General features: G+C 52.9%; 1 protein-coding gene across 3 annotated transcripts in view; it reads left to right on the forward strand.

The window, feature by feature from the left end:
• The window catches only part of NTRK3 (neurotrophic receptor tyrosine kinase 3), a 269,649-nt gene that overhangs the window by 142,986 nt on the left and 106,900 nt on the right, over positions 1–19,763 (forward strand). For all 3 annotated transcript variants that reach the window (XM_037053666.1, XM_037053667.1, XM_037053668.1), the window contains exon 12: positions 2,642–2,830. In XM_037053666.1, coding sequence (XP_036909561.1) covers positions 2,642–2,830 — 189 coding nt within the window. The remainder of the gene's footprint in view (positions 1–2,641; positions 2,831–19,763) is intronic.

The following is a 19,763-nucleotide window of genomic DNA, read 5'->3' on the forward strand; positions in this document are numbered from 1 at the left end:
TTTGTGGAAGAGCAGAGGCGCGTCTGAGGGCCTTGGGGCAGCGGCAGGCAGGCTGACAGGAAGTGGTCTTTCTGATGTGCGTTTAGTTGAGTAGAGGGGTCAGCGCTGGTCAGAGGAGGAGACAGTGAATGGTCTGTAGCCCACCTGGGGAAGTCGAGGGAAATGACTCACTCAGGCTCCATGCTCAAACTTTTAATAGTTGTTTTTTCTTTTTTCCTTCTTTTCGCTTCTCTCTTTCTCCCTCTTTCTTCTTTTCATCAGATGATGAAGTCTTTCATTTTCTTTTCTGCCCTATTTACCATCTCTTTCCTTTTTGTTTGACTTTCTGGAACACACCCTTGTCTTTATCTCTCACTCAGCTTTGGCTGTCAGAGTTTGGTGATCTTGCTTCCCAAGGGTTTTTCTTACCCTTTAACTGTTCACGTTTCAAGTGCCACCTTGTTCCCTGGGGGCGGTGCCTTAATTTACTTCCCAGAGGACACTGGTGATTGCGTGAGCAGTCTGCTCCTTCCTGAATCACCCCGGTGCCTCCAGGTCCCGGTCACGCCCACACTTTGCTGGAGTGTTCGGTGGTCCTGGACTGTTTCTTCAGATTAGGAAACGAGCACTAGAAAGCGAGTGAGATCGTGCTTTGGGCACAGGGACGGGGTTGTCAGCTCTTAGGCTACACCAAGGCCCCGTCTCAGAGTGAGCCTGACCTCACTGGGAGGACCCCAGGGCCAGCAGGTAGCTGTCTGCTGTCTCTTTTGAGGTGATCAGTTTCTCCAGTGCAGTGTTCTCTAATCTCCTGCAGGGGGCGGTGTCAGAGGACACTGGGGGTGGGGCGGATGTGTAGGCAGTGTTATTCCTGGTTTCTGTTCTAGGAGCAGGGAGGGGGGGGGGTCCAGTTTCTCACTTCACCCCAGCCATTCCGAGCTTTCCCAGTTCAGTTTCTCTGGGAATAAACCACAAACTCTGGTCGGGTAGGGGCACAGCGATGGCCTGGGTGCCTTGTTCCAGCCCTGACCCCCAGCCCACCCTCCCCCGGCCCTTCTCGCACTGGGCCCCACCAGCAGACGTGACTTCCTGTGGGTGTTGGCGGTGCAGTCCCGCCTGCCCGTCTCCAGCAGCTTCCTCCTCTCGCGAGTGAGCTCTCTCCTTCGGTCTCTCACCTTCCAAACGCTGTTGAGATACCGGATTCCCCTCGTCTCCCCTCTTCCGTCTGCTCCAGCAAAGAAAGGTATCTCTTCATGCTTCAGTGGCATGTGGGGAGAGGCGGAGGGCAAAGACCAGCACTCAGCCTTCTGTGTTCAATGGGAAATCCCAATGAAGTTTTTCAGGAAGTTGGCAAGGAAGGTATTTTAGGAGCAGGCCTCTTTCTGCAAGGCGCGTAATGACCATGAATATTTGGGCCGGTTCTCGTTGCCATTTTTCGACAGGGAGACGTGGGTCCGGGACTGGCGTAAGCCTGTCCATGCGGATGGAATGGAATCCAGGGGCCTCGGTTTGCACGCACCAGCCTTCCATTTAGTTCCGCCTCATCAAGGCTCCGCCTCGCTGTTTGATGAGAAGTGTTCTCCTCATCAAATTCAGCGCCACGCAGTGGGTGTCGGCGGTGGGAATATCGTTCAGGCCGAAAAGCCAGATCGCACCGGGCAGTTTGTCTGGGGGCCATGTGTCTCGCAAAGCAGCCGTGTAAAACGCCAGCTGCGTGAAGCCACAAACAGTGACAGCTCGTGACTTTGTAGGACTTTTATCTGTGTCTGTGGGGGGACTGGGCCACCACACAGAATCATGGCTTGGCCTAGACCCCACCGTTAAATATCCTTGTCCACTGTGTTTGTAAATAACCGCATTTACGGGGTTTCTTCTTTGGGTCAGAAAGTGGCAGTGTTGGGGTTGGTGAAGGTGCACATTCTTTGAAGCCTCCGGCCATCTGGATCTTTCAGGAGTGGGACAGATGGCCCAGGTGCCTGTGGGCCAATCGTGATGCAGCCTAATTACTGTCACTCTCTAGAGCCTGCTAGGGCTAGACTCGGGCCCACAGGGGCTTGTCCCCCGATGCGCTGGGACAGCGATGGCAGAGTCCAATGAAAGCTTTGTCGCATGCCTGTAGGCATCGGATGGCCACTGGGCTCTCGGGTCTCCGAGGCCCCAGTCGGGGGTTGCAGACCTCAGATGTTCTCGGGACTAATCCAGACACCTAGGTTGCAGCCCAAGACCAGTGGAATCAGAATCTTTGGTGAGGGGGTGGCGGGGCGGAGGGCACTCGGCATTGGCAGTTTTTAAAGTCCCTGAAGGGACAGTGTGCAAACTCCTGCCGTGTCTTTTTGATTTTTTAATCTTTAAACCCTATTGTTGCTATATAGGCAGGGAAATTTATTGAACACTTTTCTTGTTTGAACTAATTTGGATTTGGGGAAAGTGAAGATAACTGATCTCACGGTCCTCCTGTCAGTCCACTCTTTGTTTCTATGGGGTGATGCGGCAGGTGTTTTTCTTCCCTGAAGGGGAAGTAGAGGGTGTGCCCCTGAATGCAGAGCCCAGGCCCTCGGGGATCGTCTTCCAGTGTGGACTTTGCTGCTGTGGGAAATGCGGTGGGAGCACAGCAGGCGCTGGCGGCTGTGACCTCACCGGGCCGTGTCTCTCCCGCGGTGCGCAGGTCCTGTGGCTGTCATCAGCGGTGAGGAGGACTCAGCCAGCCCGCTGCACCACATCAACCATGGCATCACCACGCCCTCGTCGCTGGACGCCGGGCCCGACACGGTGGTCATCGGCATGACCCGCATCCCGGTCATTGAAAACCCCCAGTATTTCCGCCAGGGACACAACTGCCACAACCCAGACACGTGTGAGTACTAGAGTGGAGCGTTGCCCCTTCTCGGGGGTGGGGGGTGTGGGGAGTGGGGGTGGGGTGGCGATAGGCCCTATAGCTGGGGTTCGGGAACCTTCTGGGGTGACCTACGACCTGCTAACCTCCTGCTCTCCAAGAGTCCCTCCCTGTTTGTGTAAAAACCTAAAGACTAGCCCTGGTGAGAGGATCCACTGCGCGGGAGGTGGGGCAGGCAGAGTCCCCGCCCCGTGGAAAGGCGCTCCACTTGCGGCGGGGCACACGCAGGGCTGGTCCCTGAGCAGACTCGGCCTTTGAATTTAGGAAGTACAGCCCTCCTCTGTCCCTACAGCAGCCCCTGAGGGTGTCAGACCCTGCACTCAAGTCTCCAGGAGAGGGGCAGGGAGAGGTAGGCAGTCAGCCCCACTCGGGGCGGGGTGGGGGGTGGACATCTCTGTAGTGCCCCTCCAGTGCCCGAAAGTGTGCACTTGCTGAGAACCCGACCCCGACTGCAGCGCCAGGGCCCTGCACCTCCCCCCCGCAGCACCTCACTCAGGTCAGAGGGCTCCTGGCACCGGTTTCATCCTCATCTGCCCTCCCATTGGTTCCACCCCCTCTCCGTATTTCTGCTGAGCTCTGCTGGGGCCTCTCCAGGCTCTAGGGGCCCCTGGGGCTTGGTCCTCCAACCAGCAGGGGACCCCCTTGCTGTGTGCCCCGGTTCAGTCTAGGCCCAGCTAGAGCTCAGCGCAGCCCCTGCCCTCCCACTCTGCGGCCCCGCCCCCCAGGTGTCGGCTGCTTCAGAGAGGAGCCAAAGGCCTTAGAGCAGGAGGGGACAGAGAGATGGGCTAGGACCAGGGCTCATTGTTATAGGGCAGGGAATCTGAGGTCCTGGACAGCCGGGGGTTCCCTACTCTGTCCTCAGGCTTCTGCCAGTTGGCTCTCTCCATCTCTCTCTGGTCCTCCACTGGCCTAGGTAGAAGGATGTTGGGTCTTGTTCTCGCCAGCCGAGCTCTCTGTGCTTGGGCTGTGCTCTTTGTAGCTCACGGACCTGCCGCTGCTCCCACGGTCCGTCTTAAGCAGAGTGGGCCCTGGACCCCTTGGATCTCCGCCTCTGTTTTCCTGGCTCTGATTTTAGTGAGAAGATTTAGAGGGAGGGGCTGGGCTTGAGTCAGACTGAGGTCATCATCTGCTTCCCAAAAGTAAGTGACCCCCCTGAGTCTGGGTCAGGGCCTGTCGGAGGTCCCTGCTATGTCCCAGGCAGGTGCAGAAGGACCCCTGGGTTTCCAATACAGAGTGGGGGGTGCAGCGCAGAGAATGGGTCCACTCGGGCTAACATGCATTCGCCTGTGGTCAGGCTCGTCCTGGGCTACCTGGGTGGGGCGTAGGAGAGCCTCCTGGTGCCTTAACGCAGGCCGATTTCCAGAGCAATGTCCACGTGTGAGCAGAGGCTTGGGCGTTGCTGTGTTGAGTGTGCGATTGACTCTCATTCTTCATGGTGGTTATGTTCTGTGACATCGCTGTGAGCACTGGGTGAGGGGACCAGAGCTGTAGCTTCTAGGGGAAGTGCAGGGTCAGGTTCCTTGCCAGCCTCCGCTCACAGCATTCTTATCAGCTGACCAATGAGGGCGTGGCCTGTTCTCAGCCTGCTTCTGTTCAGGGACACCTATTGAACAGGTATTGTCGATTGGGTAACGCTGCCCTCAGGGGCAGCAGCTCTGTGACCTGTGCCTGAAGGAAGCTTAGTTCACACATGCACCTTACTGAATACACCCACTTTCTCCACAAGGCACATCGGCTTCCTGCTCTTAGCACCATTAGCCACACTGCAGCACTTTGCTTGGGGGCCACTTCAAACAGAGAAACCTCGCACAGGAAGCACAGATATGCACACAAGAAAGTGGCATTAAGTGGACCACACCAAGATCTCTCATTCTCAGTGTGAAAGCCAACACCGAAGTCTCCGCTGGGAACATACCGGGCGGGCAATCGGACTTTTGGCTGCCCCTGCCCGGCCTGTTTGTGAGCAGCTGTGCAGGTGCCACCCTTACGGGTTCTGGGGTTGCAGGTAACCCTGAGCGAGAAGGTGAATTCGCGCGTGCAGGCTCCAGGGGCGCTGAGGGTGGGCTGCGTGTCCTTCAGCGAGTGCTGTGGGTTCTGGGTCTTGGGTGCACCCAGGTGAGCCCCTGGCACCCGGCTCTCCACACAGCTGGCGGAGGGGGTGGATCTGGCATGTGGGCGAGGCGTTTCCAAGTTCCCTCTGGGCCCTGGGAGGCGGTGGGAGCCCTGAGGAACGCTGTGGGACCGGGTGTTCTCTGACGCCAGCACCCAGCACCAGGCAAGTGGGCACACTTCACTTCTAACTTGTCTTAGGTCAGAATCCCATCGCCACACTCACTACAAACTGGCCCCTTGATTCACTGACCCGTCTGCTGGTGCCCTTGCAGCTCATCCCCCCACTTCTCCCTGGTGTTGACCCAATCTCCTCCCAGCCTCCATTGGCCCTCATCCTTCCAGGCACCTCTTCGGGGTCCCTAAGGCCTTGCTAATGCCTTCTTGCTCCCCCTGTGTCATTTTCAGCCAGCTCTGGCCTCCAGGCCTCCCACGCTGATCCTGTCTTCCCCACGAGGCTCTGCACTCCTAACCACAGGTGTGGGTTCAGCCTCCACCCCTCCCTGCTGGGTACCTGTCCACAGGTCTACCTGTGGGTACCTGTTCCTGAGGTCTACCCCTGGCCCTCCTTGGCTGACCCGGTGGCTCTGCCTGGGCATCTTCCCCACAGCTCCTTGCTTTCACGAGGCACTCAGTACCCCGTCCGTGTTGGCTCCGTCCAACCCCCTTTCTCCTTCACTTCTCAGTCAGGCAACACACCTCCATGGAGCTCTTGCTCAGTGCCAGGCCCTCCGGTGTGGGCCCGGGGACAGAGTGGAGGACCCCCGCTGCCTTACCCCTCTTTGGTTGCATTGCAGCTGTTGGAAGGGCCTGGGTTCCCTCTCTCCCCAGGGCATTGGCGGGATGCATCCGCCCAGCGTACTGGCTCACAAGGCAAGGACTTCCACCGGGGTCACCAGAGCTGGCACTGCTTGGTCTGTGGATGGTGTCCCTTTGGCCAAGACCCATGACTCCTCCATCAGAAGGGAGTGAGTAGCTTGTCTCCTCCTCTTCTGGGCCAGCTGGCCACAGAGCGTGCCTTTTCTGGGAGAGCCGCTGCCTAGGCCAGTTTCCCAGCTGCACTTTGAGCATAGAGCCTTTGTGTACGGCGCAGTAGTAACTGTGCGTCCGCAAGACAGAGCACGTGACCTGGATTCCTGTCATCTTCCAGCCCACCAACACCGCCCAGTGCAGGGCGATGGTGGGAGCTTACTCCCAGCCACCTGGTGCCGCCTAATGGACTTGCAGCGAAAATACAGAAAATGGGCCCCTCGCCTGGGAGACAGGCCCCCCCCCCCGCCCCCCGCCGCTGCCGCTGCTGGTACAGGACAAGCCTGCCGTATTTTCCTCTAGTGGAAGAGAGGAGGCTGGCTGTTGGCTCTGCATGGTGGGCTCGGTAGGCAGGCTGGGATGCGTGGAACACAACGTGGGGCCGATTTAGGGTGGGTACCTCGGACGCGCCCCTCCTTCATTCTGCTGCTTGGACCTGGGCGGGTCCCCGTCTGGGGGACTGTGGGTCGCATCTTGGTGAAGGTAACAAGGATGTTTTCCCTTAACCTTTTTCACTGGTTGGGCATTTCCAGGCCCGGCTTGCTGGGCAGTCTTTGGTGCAACGTTTTTAATGAACGTAAATTCGGATCGTTCCCCTTGGGTTTTTCTTCAGTCCTGTTTTTAGGTCCAATTGGAGTAGCAGCAGACCCCTGGGAATCCTGGGATGCTAGGCTTGGAGAGGCCCTGGAGGGAGGGATTGTTTAGGCACAGCACCATTTTCCTTTCTATCGAGAGAGAGCCGGGGATGCAGAAGGGGATGTCTTGGGAAGCAAGCCTGTGAGTCCTGGGCCCACGTGCTGGAGCTCGTCCCGAGGGCCTCGGAACCCAGACCTTAACTTCCGTGGGGCTGGCTTCCGAGACCCCAGACCAAGGCATGTTCTGCACAGGCCTTTTGTCATTTTTTCCCCTCTGTCCCGGGCAATCAAATGGTGTCACGTCCCCCTGGTTATCTGGAAAGGCTGCACTTTCTGAGCACGCACTTAGGAGCTGTGACCAGCTGGTGCAAAGGCACTGCCTCGTGTCCGTTGCCCTGAGCCAGGATGACCTGCCTTCCCACTGGGCATTGTGGCCTCTGCTGTTCTGTGCTTTCTGCCATCGCTGGGTGCTTCCAACTCAGTAGCTGCGTGCAGTCGTGCTAATTAAGTAATGAGGGATAATTATGCTCACTGTAAATACACAGTAATCGGTTTAAAAGGAGTTCTTTGGGGATAAACATGTGCTCCCTGGTGGAGGAGGTGGAAAAATGCTGAAGCCCCCAGGTAGCCTGGAATAGTGTCATTCTGTGGGGGGGACGCCAGTCCAGGGCAGTGGCACCCAAAGGCTGGAAATGAGATGTGGAGTGGCCCCTTTGTTTCCTGCCCAGAGCCCTGGAGGCAGAAAGACTACTCGTCGTCTTGGCAAGGTTTGCCTCAGTCTCGTCTACAAGTAGTGGGAGCATTGGCTCCCCTCCAGAGAAGTGCTCCGGCCCAGGGTTTCCCAGAGCCCTCTCCCCTCTCTTCTCCTTCAGCTGCTCTCAGGCATCCGGTCTGCACTGTACTGGGGTAATTCCAAACCAGCTGGTGAATTGAATACACCCGGGGGTCATGCAGGAATCAAAATTTGGGCTTTGTCGCTGGACTTAAGAAGCTTGCATGGGCTTAAAGCCAAATGGGCTTCTTGATGCCTCTACCAAGTCTTGAACTTGGGATGCATAGACGGGAATTGCTTGAGGAGTCATGGTCTGCCTCAGCCTTTACCAGTCAGCAAGCTTAGGGGCTCCCTGGAAGATCACACACGCAGAGGGGGTGCCCTTGTCGGCATGAGCCCTGCCCCAAAGAGACACACGATGGTAGAAGACAGGCTTTGCCCATCTCGACCGTCAGTGACACCATTCACTTCTCACAGGGAGGAGCCAAGAACACAGATGAGGGAAGGGCTGGGGTTACCTCCTGGATTTCCGAGGAGACAAGTCCCTGTTTTATGGGCAGAGGCTAAAAGGCAGAAAAAGGGGGGGAAACCCCTCCCCCATCCCTGGGAGCGGCAGGGGGCTATTGTTAGTGTTGGTCCCTATTAGTATTCTCTTTGCAGAAGCCCTTTTCCAGGGGAAAATGGTCATCGTTTCCATTCCCCCCTCCCTGAAATGAGCCCATGAGTCACACTCCCGATGGGAGGCCCTCCTTCCCTTGAGTGGCGCACTTCCTGGTCAGCAACTATTAAAACCCGAGTCCCACCCACCTCTCGGTCAGGGAGCCCGGGGTTCAGCTCTTCCATCCCCCCCCTCCCCCCCCGCCCCCCCTGCCACACCCTCCCTGCTGCTTCCACGAGGGTCTTCCTGAGTTGTGCTCTGAGGGCCTGTACATAGGCGTTTCTCCTTGAGTTCCAGGAACAGATAAGTGTGGGGAAAAGGGGATTGAATAAGCTTTTTACTCTGGGATTCTGAGAGTCTTTCATGGTAAAGGTCGTTGCACATTTGTAAGAGGGGACTTGGTTCTTCAGTCTTTCCCGGGTTCATTGAGTGGCTGAGCCTGGGTTTTGAGGTGTATCTGTCACCCCCTCCCTCTGGACGCAGCTGTTCAGCGGATCACCTTCGGGCTGTTCTGGGGCTTGGGGTTCTGGTTTTTGTCTCCCCAGCGGACGTGACCATCGGCCAGAGTGCCCAGATGGGCCTACACCCGTTGGGCACGTTGCTTCCCGAGCCTCTGGGAGGGACAGGCAGTGGCTCCTTTTTCCATGGGAATGCCAAAAGTTGGGACGGTGACATGCCTCCCGATTTCTGGCAGAGCATTAAGTGACCCCATTCCGTTGGATCAGAGGGTTTGTCTGTTGTTTGCTGCGTAGAAGCTCTTGCAGGTGCCTCTGACGCTTCCTAAGCCCCTGGTCTGGAGATGCTGGTCACGGGCAGGTTTTGGCCACATCCCTTGTCTCCAGGCAGCTCTGCTGCTGAAGATTGGACCCTTGGGGAGCTGGCTGCCGCCCCAGGCCACTGTTTCCAAACCGTTGTGTGGAAGGTCCAAGCTCCTCCTTATTTCAAGAAAGAAGAGAGTGAACAGAGGGGGCCTGGGTAGGGTCTGGCCAGCAGGGAGAGGGAGCTGGAACTTTGGTTAGGAAAGAAAGCGAAGTGGGTGTGGGTGGTCCCAGCCTTCCAGCTCCCTGACTCCATGGCTGTGGGCAAGGCGGCCACCCTCTTTGAACTTGAGATAAAAAAAATGGGACCACCTCAGCTGGGTTTTTAAAATTTTTATTTTATTTAATTTTTTTGAGAGGAAGCGGCATGAGAATTTGCAAGGGCTCTGTCGCCTCGAGTGAGTGGCGTGTATGTGACCACCCGTGCCTGGACGGCACTGTTTCTGCAGCTGCCGGCACCAGTCCAGATTCCAACGTGCTGTTGGGGAAGAGCGTGCTGGGTCAAAAATAGAGGCTTCAAAGCTTGAAGTTATTTCTGAAGAGACAAGAATCCTTCCTTCCAACAACTTTTTTCTCCCAGCTCTAGGAAGACAGCATTTTGTTGCCCAGATCTGGAGCCACAGCGATGCTCCCGGAAGCCACGACCGGAATATGTCAGTTGTCAGGAAGTGATGGATGTTGGTGAGCGGAGGGCTCAGGCCAACTTCCTTTCGGGTTAATGAGACTGCAAAGCTGTGGGCTCAACTCGGGGTTGGCAGAGGGAGTCGTGGAGGGACTGTTTGTTTGTGGCTCATTCTTTCTTTTACCCTCCCCCTTGTCAGCAAGCGTTTTGTTGAGACCGCGGTGACGACAGGCAGCCCTGCTCCCCTGTGCACCTGCCAAGCGCCTCACACCGAGTTGCTTGTATGTCTGGGCCCATATGGTACCCTCTGCAGTCAGGGTTTAAATGCCCATCTGCTCCAGTGACTTCCTTTTTGCTTGTTCGCACACATGAGTGCACAGCCCCTTAGTTCTTTTTCAGTGAAATTATATACGGGGCCTTCAGACACAAATGTACAGCTATATGGGTCTTTTCATATCTGTGTACCTGTTTGTGTTCACAGTTGTACATATCATGTTCTGGAAACTGATTTGTTAGGATCCTTTCGGCTCAAAGTACTAGACTCGTAAACAGCTAGGGAAGCTTCCTGGTGCAGTATGTCAGGGCTCTGGCCCTGCTTTTTTGCCGTTCTCTTGCCCCTGCCTCTCTGTGTTTTGCTGGACCACCAGGGTGGCTCCCCTCATGGTTACACAATGGCTGCACCAGCTCCAGGCATTACAACCAAACCCCCAGACCAGGGTCCGCATGGGGGTGTCTCTTCTTGTGGATTGATTGAAATTGAGAAACCTTTTCCAAAATGCCCGGCAGCCTTTCCCTGATGTCCCATTAGCCAGAATTTTGACATGTATTTATTCCTAAACCAGTCACCCATAAAGAAAATGGTACAAGCACCTAAGGCTCATCCACATTTTTCATTGGGCTTGGGGTGGAACTCACTTCTGCCTGGAGAGGAGAGAATGCCTCCAGAGAGTCAGGGTTTGTTAGCGAGGAAAGAAAGGGAAAATGGCTATCAGGAAGGATGGTGCCTGTCACCCCACTTCTTCTCCATGGGGAACATGTGTGCTCACGCCCTCACTCAGCCTCCTGTTCTTCTCCTGTTCTTCCAGGAGTTAGCAGAGGCCTCACGGGGCACCGGCGGTCGGGGAAAGATGAGAACATGGGTCTCATGTAAATTTTACTCCCCGTCTTTCTCCTCCTGGAGAGGGCAAGCTGGTAATGTGTGGTTTCGTCATCACTGTTCTGCCTGGCAAATTGTCCTGCTACTTTTCAGGGCTATACTTAACGTGCCCAAGCAGTGAGACGTCTCTTCATGTGGTTTTAGCTGGATCTGATTATCGTGGCTGAGCAAGCCGTGTGAGTTCTGCGAGCGGCTGAGTGGCCCTCTGGGCGCAGAGCTTCCGGAGAGTAGGTGTGAGCTGGGGCTGGGCGGGCTGGGTCGGCGGGGGAGAAACGAGGAGAAGAGAAGCAGCCTTGATTGAATGCCTATGAAGGGCCAGGCTCTGAACTTCAAGAACATCAAAATAGTAATATAACCTTACACAGTGTCGCGTTTACTGTTGGGCATTAAAAATAGTTTAAGCAAAGTAAATTGTTTAACTTGACCAAAGCCCTCTGAGGTTAGGGCCATGATGTTCCCATTTCATGGATGAAGGACACTGAGTCACCGGGGAAGTAAAGCCATTGCTGTAGTTTCAGAGCTCACAAATGAGACAGCTGTGCCATGACAGAACCCACCAGCCTCTGCGGTCTTTCTCTCCGCCTCAGATCCCCCCGGAATGTGAGTGCTGTGACCCCCTTTACAGACCAGGAAACCAGGACTCGGAGGAGTTTAAGTGCTTGTCCGTCATCTCTCTCTGGTCCGTGGGGAAGCCAGGATTGACAGTCGGGTTCCGGAACACGCCTCCTCCCGAGGCGGCGCTGCCTCACTCCCCGTGAGCTGACTGCTTCACCCTTGCCCCGCCGTCTGGGAGACTGAGGATGGTTTTGGAGACTCTGGGCAGGTGTAGGCTTGGGTGAGCCGTGACACTCCCATCAAGTCAGCGGGAGGAAGCCCCCCAGCACTTCCGCAGATTCCGTGTAGCAGCCGCCTCCACACTCCCACCCCACGGGGTCCTTGAGAGGTTCAGAGACTGGGCGGGCAGGGCTCGCAAATGGGGTCCCACTAGCGATGGGCACTGGAGGGGAAGGAGGACACAAGACTTTGGAGCCGAGCTGGCCGCTCTCTCGGCCAACCCCCCTTTCATCCTCTCTCCCTGGGGGGTGTGGTGCATGACGTGTCACCCAGACTGTGACCGGCCGGGCCTCTCACTAGGCTCCGTGTTAGCTTTGGTCCCCAGGCCCAGAGTCGCTGAGACATAGCAGGTCTCCGCTTTGGATTCTGCTGAGTCGGGCAGCTAACGCCACGGGTAACGAAGAGTGTCGGGACCCAACTTCTAATGGCTCATTGATTGGTTGAATGGTGCTAAATGTGACTCTGAAAATAGATTTTAAACATGTGCCTGGGGATTCGAGTGAGGCTCTGTTACTGAAGAGCGTCAACGCGGCTGTGGCCGAGACGTTGACCTTGATGCTCCGGGGGTTGTGCCGTCCCTCTCACCAAGGTCCCCGGAGCCAGGGCAGCTCTGCAGAAGGGAGTGTGGGCAGCTGTGGGAAGGTCCCCTCAATATTTCTAATGTGGATGGAGACGTGGAGAGTCTTGGAGTCTCCCTTTTACTTCCTGCGAGGTCAGGGAGTGCAGAGGCCGCCCTTTCCCCACTTCCGAGCTTTTTCTCCTCCTGGAGAATCCACTCAGGGGAAGAATCAAAGAGAAGCCTCCTCGGGGGTTATCAGCCCGTGCAGGCATCGTCTGCTCTACTTGACTCCCACCCAGCCTGAGAGGGAGCTGCCTGCGTGAGGGGCTCCCGGTCTGCGCTGGGCTTCTAATGCCCAGGGTTCTTTTCGTGAACGTCAGGTGAATTTGGCAACAGCGGAAAAGCTACCGAGGGTCCCTCTGTGGGGAAGCAACCGCCAGCAGATAACACGCCGAGACCTTCCAACACCTAAAATTATTCACCGTGTGTATCACTTTCCCTCTGGCCTGTCAGGGACCCAAGGTGCCTTCCATTTTGGGGTGCGGGGCGGGTCAGGAAGAAGTGAGGAAGGTTATAAATGAGCCTCCCTGAGGCCAAAATGGGAGGTACAGTGAGACAGCATTTCTGAGGGGACACCGCTCAGCAGTCTTTTTCTCCAGAGCGTCTGTTCTCTTCCCGCGTTTCCGCCCTTGTCTGCACGGCTGTGTTTCCCTGTGCCCTTCCCCGGGGTAATTTATGCCCAGCCAATTATTAGAAAAAACAATATTCTGAGGGAAGGGAGGAAGTAAAAACAAAACCTGGAAGAAAAGGAAAAAGAATTACACTGTGCTCTAATAAAGAAATTACTGACGTTCTCCATTATGAACCGTATTAATTTTTAATGGCTGAGATAGGAGCTGATTTATAATGCATCCTTCTCCGCTGCAGCGCCTGTCCCCAGCTAATAAATAAATGACAGGTCGCTGGTATTAAAAGTATCCGTCATTTTACATCGTCGGAATGTAAACGGTGAGAGGCAATGACTGCGAGGCCCTTGGAAGCCAGCGTGGCCTGCTGGGCCCCGGGGGAGAGGCGGTGGGCCGCGGAGGTTGGCCTGGCTCTGAAGCAGGAGGCGAGCTCGTTCCTTCCTCTTGGTCTCAGCTGTGGGACCCAAAGTAGCTGCAACGCTCACGATCCAGGCCCTAGGAAGGGGGAATGGGATGCTTAGGAGAAGTTACAGTGAAAATTTAAATTCCTGGTTCTGAACTGGCACTGCCTGTGGCTTCTCCCCATGTCTTGCGCAGGCACCATACAAGTTACGTCTTGGGTAGTTGGTCTTTCGTTGACGGGGATGTCTGACGCACAGCTCTGGTTCACCTGTTGGTGCCTCTTAAGAACAAGAAAATGAAATAAAGCCTGCTATTTGTCTCTGGTTCCAGAGCAGTACACACTCATGGTAAATATTTTTTGGGAAAATCCAGAGAAGCACAAGGAAGAAAAGACTGATCACCCCACATACCGCACCCACCCGCTGCTGACGGCTGCGAGTATTTTGGTGCGGCCTTCCCGTCTCTGCCTTCTGTGTGGAGGCCCATTCATTCAGATAGGGCCCACGGACAGACACGCACCAGCACGCCTGCAGATATCATGCAAAAAATGAGATCACATCCTGTATATGGCTTTAGCATCGCACTCTGTTACCCAGCAAGAAGTCATAGACCTTTGTTTCGTGGCATTGAAACGCACGCGGCTATTTTTAGTGGCTACCTATGCCTGGCTCCACGTGCTCACGTTGGTGCCGTAGTAGACCTGGCAGTCACTCAGTCACTACACACTCTCTGGTTCTCGGTCGCAGTGCCAACTCCAGCGTAAACACAGGGCCCGAGTCACATGAGGACAAAGGATGGATTTTTGCACAGAGCTCATAGTTGTGGAGTGGTTGCTGTGCTTCAGAGTCAGCGCTCCGAGGCTGAGAAAGGAGCAGAGTGGCATGACCGGCCTGGGGGGTCCACCCTCCAGCTGGGGAGAAAGACCGTTAGCAGTCCCCAGTGATTCAGGCATAAGGCACAGAGACCCTGTAAGCAAAGGGCCTGGTGTGCTGAGAGGGCAATGGTGGTTCAAGGTTGGGGAGCAGGGGACGTCGTGTTGGAGCCACAAAGTGACGGAGGAGTTCGATAGTTGGATGGGCAGAGATGGAAGGGAAGGACCTTTCAGGCCTCAGCAGCAGTAGCTGGAAGCAGAGAGGGGGCTTTGGATGGCAAGGACGGAGGTCACAGGTGACTGGAGAAGAGGCCCTGGGGTAGAGGGAGCAGGTCCTATTGAAGTATTACACAGCAGAGGTTGTTGAAACAATAATTATGACGTTTTTCACAGGACTTGCATTTAAATGGCTCCAGTCTTTGTGTACCACACTTGTCATTGGTATCAGTTTCTCAGAAGTAGGTGTTAACTTGGAAAGTGAAGAAGCCATCGATGTTATGATTAAAAAGGTAAAAACAAAGTAGATGGTTCTTTCTGAATGTAGGGACATTCCTAGGCAGACATGGAGAGACCCCTGTTCCTGAAGAAAGGAGCGAACTGAACTAGTCACTGTGCAAACCTTTCTGCACATGGAACATCACCCAGAAAGTGAGAGAGATTCAGCAATTGCCGCCAGCAGGTTTTGACTCCTTCTGAGTTATTCTTACTGTCTTCATAGGCTTATGAAAATGGAAGTTTGCCTGGCTTTTGAGACTAGCATTCCTGTCCTTCCACATAAGAATTTATTTCTTGATTTTTTTTGTGTACATTTCTAAACATAGATAGGCCAATGCCTTTTGCTTTTGAAAAATAGAAACGGGAAGGTCTCTGAAGCCGGTAAGAAGAGGAATCAGAGACCGTGTTTCTGTGAAGAAGCTGCTCCCTTGTCGCAGGAGAGATACGCAGGGCAGGGTCCCAGAGCCTTCGTTGCTGGGGCACCGGAGAGAGCCTGTGTCTTTGCCATGTTGAAAAGTGGCAACCCGAGATCAAGTCCTGGCCGGCTTTGGTTGTTTAACCAGCCAATTGCAGTAGGATCCTCGCTTTTATTTTTGCCTTCAAATCTTGCAGCCAGAATTATTCCAGCAATAGGACTTGGCTAAAAGCAAAAATTATCATTCTCTGCTCTTAAATTCTCTTTCATTTAACTTCCCTATAGAGCATTGAATTTTAAAAAAATATTTTTTAAAATGTTCATTAGCCTTGTTTGGTGTGGCTCAGTGGATTGAGTGCCAGCTTGCGAACCACAGGGTCTCTGGTTCGATTCCCAGTCAGGGCACAGGCCTCGGTTGCAGGCCAGGTCCCTGGTTGGGGGCATGCAAGAAGCAACCACACATTGATGTTTCTTTCCCTCTCCCTTCTCCTCTCTAAAAATAAATAAACAAAATCTTTAAAAAAATTTCTTCTGCTCCGTGGCTTGAGTTAGAGCATCATACTGACATGGCAAGTTGTAGGTTTGATTTCCGGTCAGGGCACGAACCAGAATCAGCCAATGAATGCAGAAATAAATGGGAATGACACGTCAGTCTTTCTCTCTCTCCCTCTTTCTCCCTCGCCTTTCCCCCTTCTCTAAAATCAGTTTAAAAAATTTTACCAGCAATTTAATTTTGAAAATTTTGTTTAAAATATTTGTTTATTTAATTTTTATTCCCATCCCCTCACCTCTTCCACTTTGGCAACCACCAGCTTGTTCTGTATATCTGTGGGCCTGTTTCTGTTTTATTGATTGATTTTTTTTATTTTTAGATTTCACATGAAATAATATGGGATTTGGTTTTCTCTCTCTGATTTATTTCAATGAGCATAATACTCTGTAGGTCCAACCATGTGGTTGCAAATGGCAAGATTGCATTCTTTTTTATTGCTGAAGAACATTCCATTGTATCTATGTACCAGTTTTTTACCCACTCATCTATTGATGGACATCTAGGTCGCTTCCCTATCTTGGCTATGAGGAGTAGCATTGAACGCAGGGCTACATGTATCTTTTCAAACTAGGGCAGTTTTCTTCGGATAGTACCCAGAAGTGGAATTGCTGGATCTTGTGGCAGGTCTACTCTTAATTTTTTGAGGAATCTCTGTTTTCTATAGTGGCTACACCAATTAATAATCCCACCAATGGGGCATGGGGTTCCCTTTTTTCTACATCCTCACCAAGATGTTATTTATTGACTTTTTGGATGATAGCCATTCTGGCAGGTGTGAGGTGATGTCTCATTGTAGTTCTGATTTCCATTGTCCTGGTTAGTGATGCTGAGTATTTTTTCATATGTCTGCTGGCCATTTGTATGTCCTCTTGGGAAGAATGTCTGTTCTAGGCCTCTGCCCATTTTTAGTTGTTTGTGTGTATGTGCGTGTGTGTGTTAAATTGTAGGAGCTCTTCATATAGTTTGGACAATAACCCTCTATTGATGTGTTATTTTTGAATATCTTCTCCCATTCAGTAGGTTGTCTTTTCATTTTGTTGATGGTTTCTTTCACGGTATAAAAACTTTCTAGTTTGATACAGTACCATTTGTTTATGTTTTAAGATAGTTAATTGATTTCTGTTTGATCCATTAGTTGTTTAGTACCTTGTTGTTTAGTCTTCATGTATTTGTGTTTTTTCCAGTTTTCTTCTTGTAGTAATTGATTTCTAGTTTTATGCCATTGTGGTTAAAAAAGATGCTGAATATGATGTTAAATCTTCTTGAAATTATTGAGGGTCATTTTGAGGTCTAATATGAGATCTGTCCTGGAGAATATTCCATGTGCACTTGAAGAAAATGTGTATTCTGCAGTTTTTGGATGAAATGTCCTAAAAATGTGCATTAAGTCAATCTTATCTAATGTGCCATTTAAGGCCATTGTTTCCTCATTAATTTTCTATCTGGATGATCTATCCTTGATGTGAATGGTGTATTAAAATCCCCTATTATTGTATTGTTGTGGATCTCCCCCTTTATGTCCATTAGTAACTGTTTTGTATATTTGGGTGCTCCTATATTGGATATGTAGTTATTTACAATTTGCCTGTCCTCTTCTTGCATTGACCCTTTGGTGTGTGTGCAGGGTGGTTTTGACAGGCAAGTAGGAGCCAGGTGGCTGCATAAGGTGTCCAGGGCACTGGTCCACCAAGCAGGACCAGCTCCAGGTGGGGAGGCTGGGTGTGTGTAGTAATGCCCTGGTCCTGCTGGCTGCCTTTGTCTGGGCTGAAATGGGCTCCTGCGATGTATCCCGAAACACACAGTAGAGAATTTGCAGGAAAGCCAGAGCACCTGGATAGAGCCCCTTTCCACCCTGTGGGGAGGGGGACAGACCTCAGAGAGTTCCCACAGTCCCCCAGGGTTCCCTCTGCTCTCCAGTCTTCTTTATGCAATCTCGCTATCTTTCTCTCTCCCTCTCTGGTTTGTTTCAATGAAGGAGGTCCATGTAGAACCGACCTCTGTGCCGTTGGGAAGCCATTTGGAGGCACTGGTGCACTTACGGCATCCTGAGCACCTGCTTGCTGAGAGAAGCAGCTTTGGCAGTGAGGCCAGTGGCCGTGGTGAGGCCCTGGTGTTCCTGCTTGCTCCCGGTGTTCCAAGGTCGAAGGCTCTAGGCAATGTGGCTGGGAACACGCTGTGGTGATCTTTCTGGCCAGCTGAAGCCCCCAATGAGCCTTCTCCACTCTAACTCGGGCTCTTCCAGCCCCGAGAGAGCTCCCAGTGGCTGGAGAGTTGCCACGACTCTTCAGTCTAGGCTCCCTGCCGTTTCTCTTTCTGGTTTGTTGCACTGAAAGTGGTCCGTGTAGGAGCGACCTCTGTGCGGCTCTGTGTTCCGCAGGGGGTTGTGGGAAGCCGCTTGGAGCCCAGCAAGCTCCCTGTGGGCCTAGGGCACGAGCCTGACAGGAGGCGCCGCTCTTGTCCCTCATGCTGGTGGCTTGTGGCTGTGGTGACGGCCCTGTTGCTTCTGCTTTCTCCCTCTGTCCGAGTCTGAAGCCTGCGGGCCGTGTAGCTGGGACTGAACTGAAGCCATCTTGCAGGTACGCCACAGCCCCGGGCTATAGGTCCGGCCGCCGCGGACCGAATGCCGGGAACGTGAACTCCTCCTGGAGCGCAGAGAGTTTGCGCCTCTCCCTCGGCTTCCCAGGCTTCTCTGTGCGGACTCTTTCTCTTGTTCCTTGTCACAGCTGGTTATTCCGGGCTCTGTTGTCTCGCAGGAATAATTGCTGCCTATATTCGTGTATATTTGGTGTCGCTCACGGGAGGGGGCGGGGGAGAGTCCTCCGGCGCTGCCGCCATCTTGGACCTCATTTTTTAATCTTAATAAGCCCCAAGAGATCCATTAAAACCAGTTCTCTTCATTCTACATGGGAGGAAACTGAGGGCCAGACACATAATTCAGTGGCGTAAAGCCACACAGCTATATTTGAAGGCAGAAATGGGACTCCGTCCAGTGGCTACCGTCTCCTGGTGTTTCTCACTTCTGAACCAATAAGTGGAAATGCAATCTTTTCATTTCCCCCCAAGAAGTTGATTTTGTCAGGGCCATTTAATAAGGAGTGTCTGACAGAAGTGAGCTGTCTGACTCAGGTACAGTAATTGCTACAGAAATTGGTTTTAGTGTCTTTGGGGAATTCTGCAGCTGAACCCAGAAGGCATCCTTATCAAGTACAGTTTGTTCTAAAAATTTAAGAACCTCGAATACCACTGTTTCTCTTTGAAGTGATTCTTTGTTATTTTAGTCAACTTCCAAGGGACACTGCCACTCTGTCCCCATTCCATTCCTGGTGGGACACAGTGCTATTATCTCAAGATATTCAGTAGCTTCTTGAAGGCAGATGCTGCTGCAGGGGTCCTTGCAGGGGAACTGACACGTCGTTTGCACGCAATAGATCTTTTTGAAGAGTGACTGAGCGCCTAATGGTACCACAGAGGAAGCAGACTTGTGGCCGGGGGTCTGTCCGTACCCCGGCAGCTTTCACGTTACTTAATGTATCCATCCTCAAAGGAGACCAGTTTCCGCTCCTTAGCTTCGAAGTGACTGCCCGTGATTTATGGCGGACAAACAGCATACTGGGCTCTTCTCCGACTCAGCATTCCTGTGGAAAGCTGGTTGTTACGTCCCCAGGCATGTGACTTCTTACTTCCAGGTGGTTTAGCGGCACACTCTGGCTGGTGGCCCACTGCGTGCAGAGCCTGTGGTAGGCAAGACACCGTGTTTGCATCCCACATGTTCTGTTAATCTAGTTTAAACTCTGACCCAAGGGATGATGGTGTTGTCGATTTGAGAACGTCCAAGCACTATACAGTTGACAGTGGAATTTCAGAAGACTGTTGTTCTTAGAAGACAGGGGTTTTCAGTGTATGGTCCTCCAGACCACCAGCATCATCTAGAATCTTGTTAGAAATGCAAGTTTTGGGGGCCCCCCGCTCCCTGAATCAGGAGCTCTGGGGGCGATGCTCAGCGACTTGTATTTTTCACAAGCCCTCCAGGTGATTTCATATACACCAAAGGATGAGAAGCCCTGAGCCAGATATTGCAGTTGTTTGGTTTTTGTTTTTTTTTTGCTGTTTTGTTTTTTTGCCCCTGATCTAAAATATTTGAAGAAATTGAGATGTGTTTCAATACAGTTGTTGGTATCTTTTAAAAATTTATTCAGTAAATATTTGTTGAGCATATTCTAAGTTCTAGACACTTAATGGGCGTTATGAACACCAGTAAGGAAAAAATAGGTCATTTTGAT

The sequence above is a fragment of the Sturnira hondurensis genome, unplaced genomic scaffold, assembly GCF_014824575.4.
Source record: "Sturnira hondurensis isolate 20B ecotype Veracruz unplaced genomic scaffold, ASM1482457v3 Scaffold0007865, whole genome shotgun sequence".
NCBI classification, from domain to species: Eukaryota; Metazoa; Chordata; class Mammalia; order Chiroptera; family Phyllostomidae; genus Sturnira; species Sturnira hondurensis.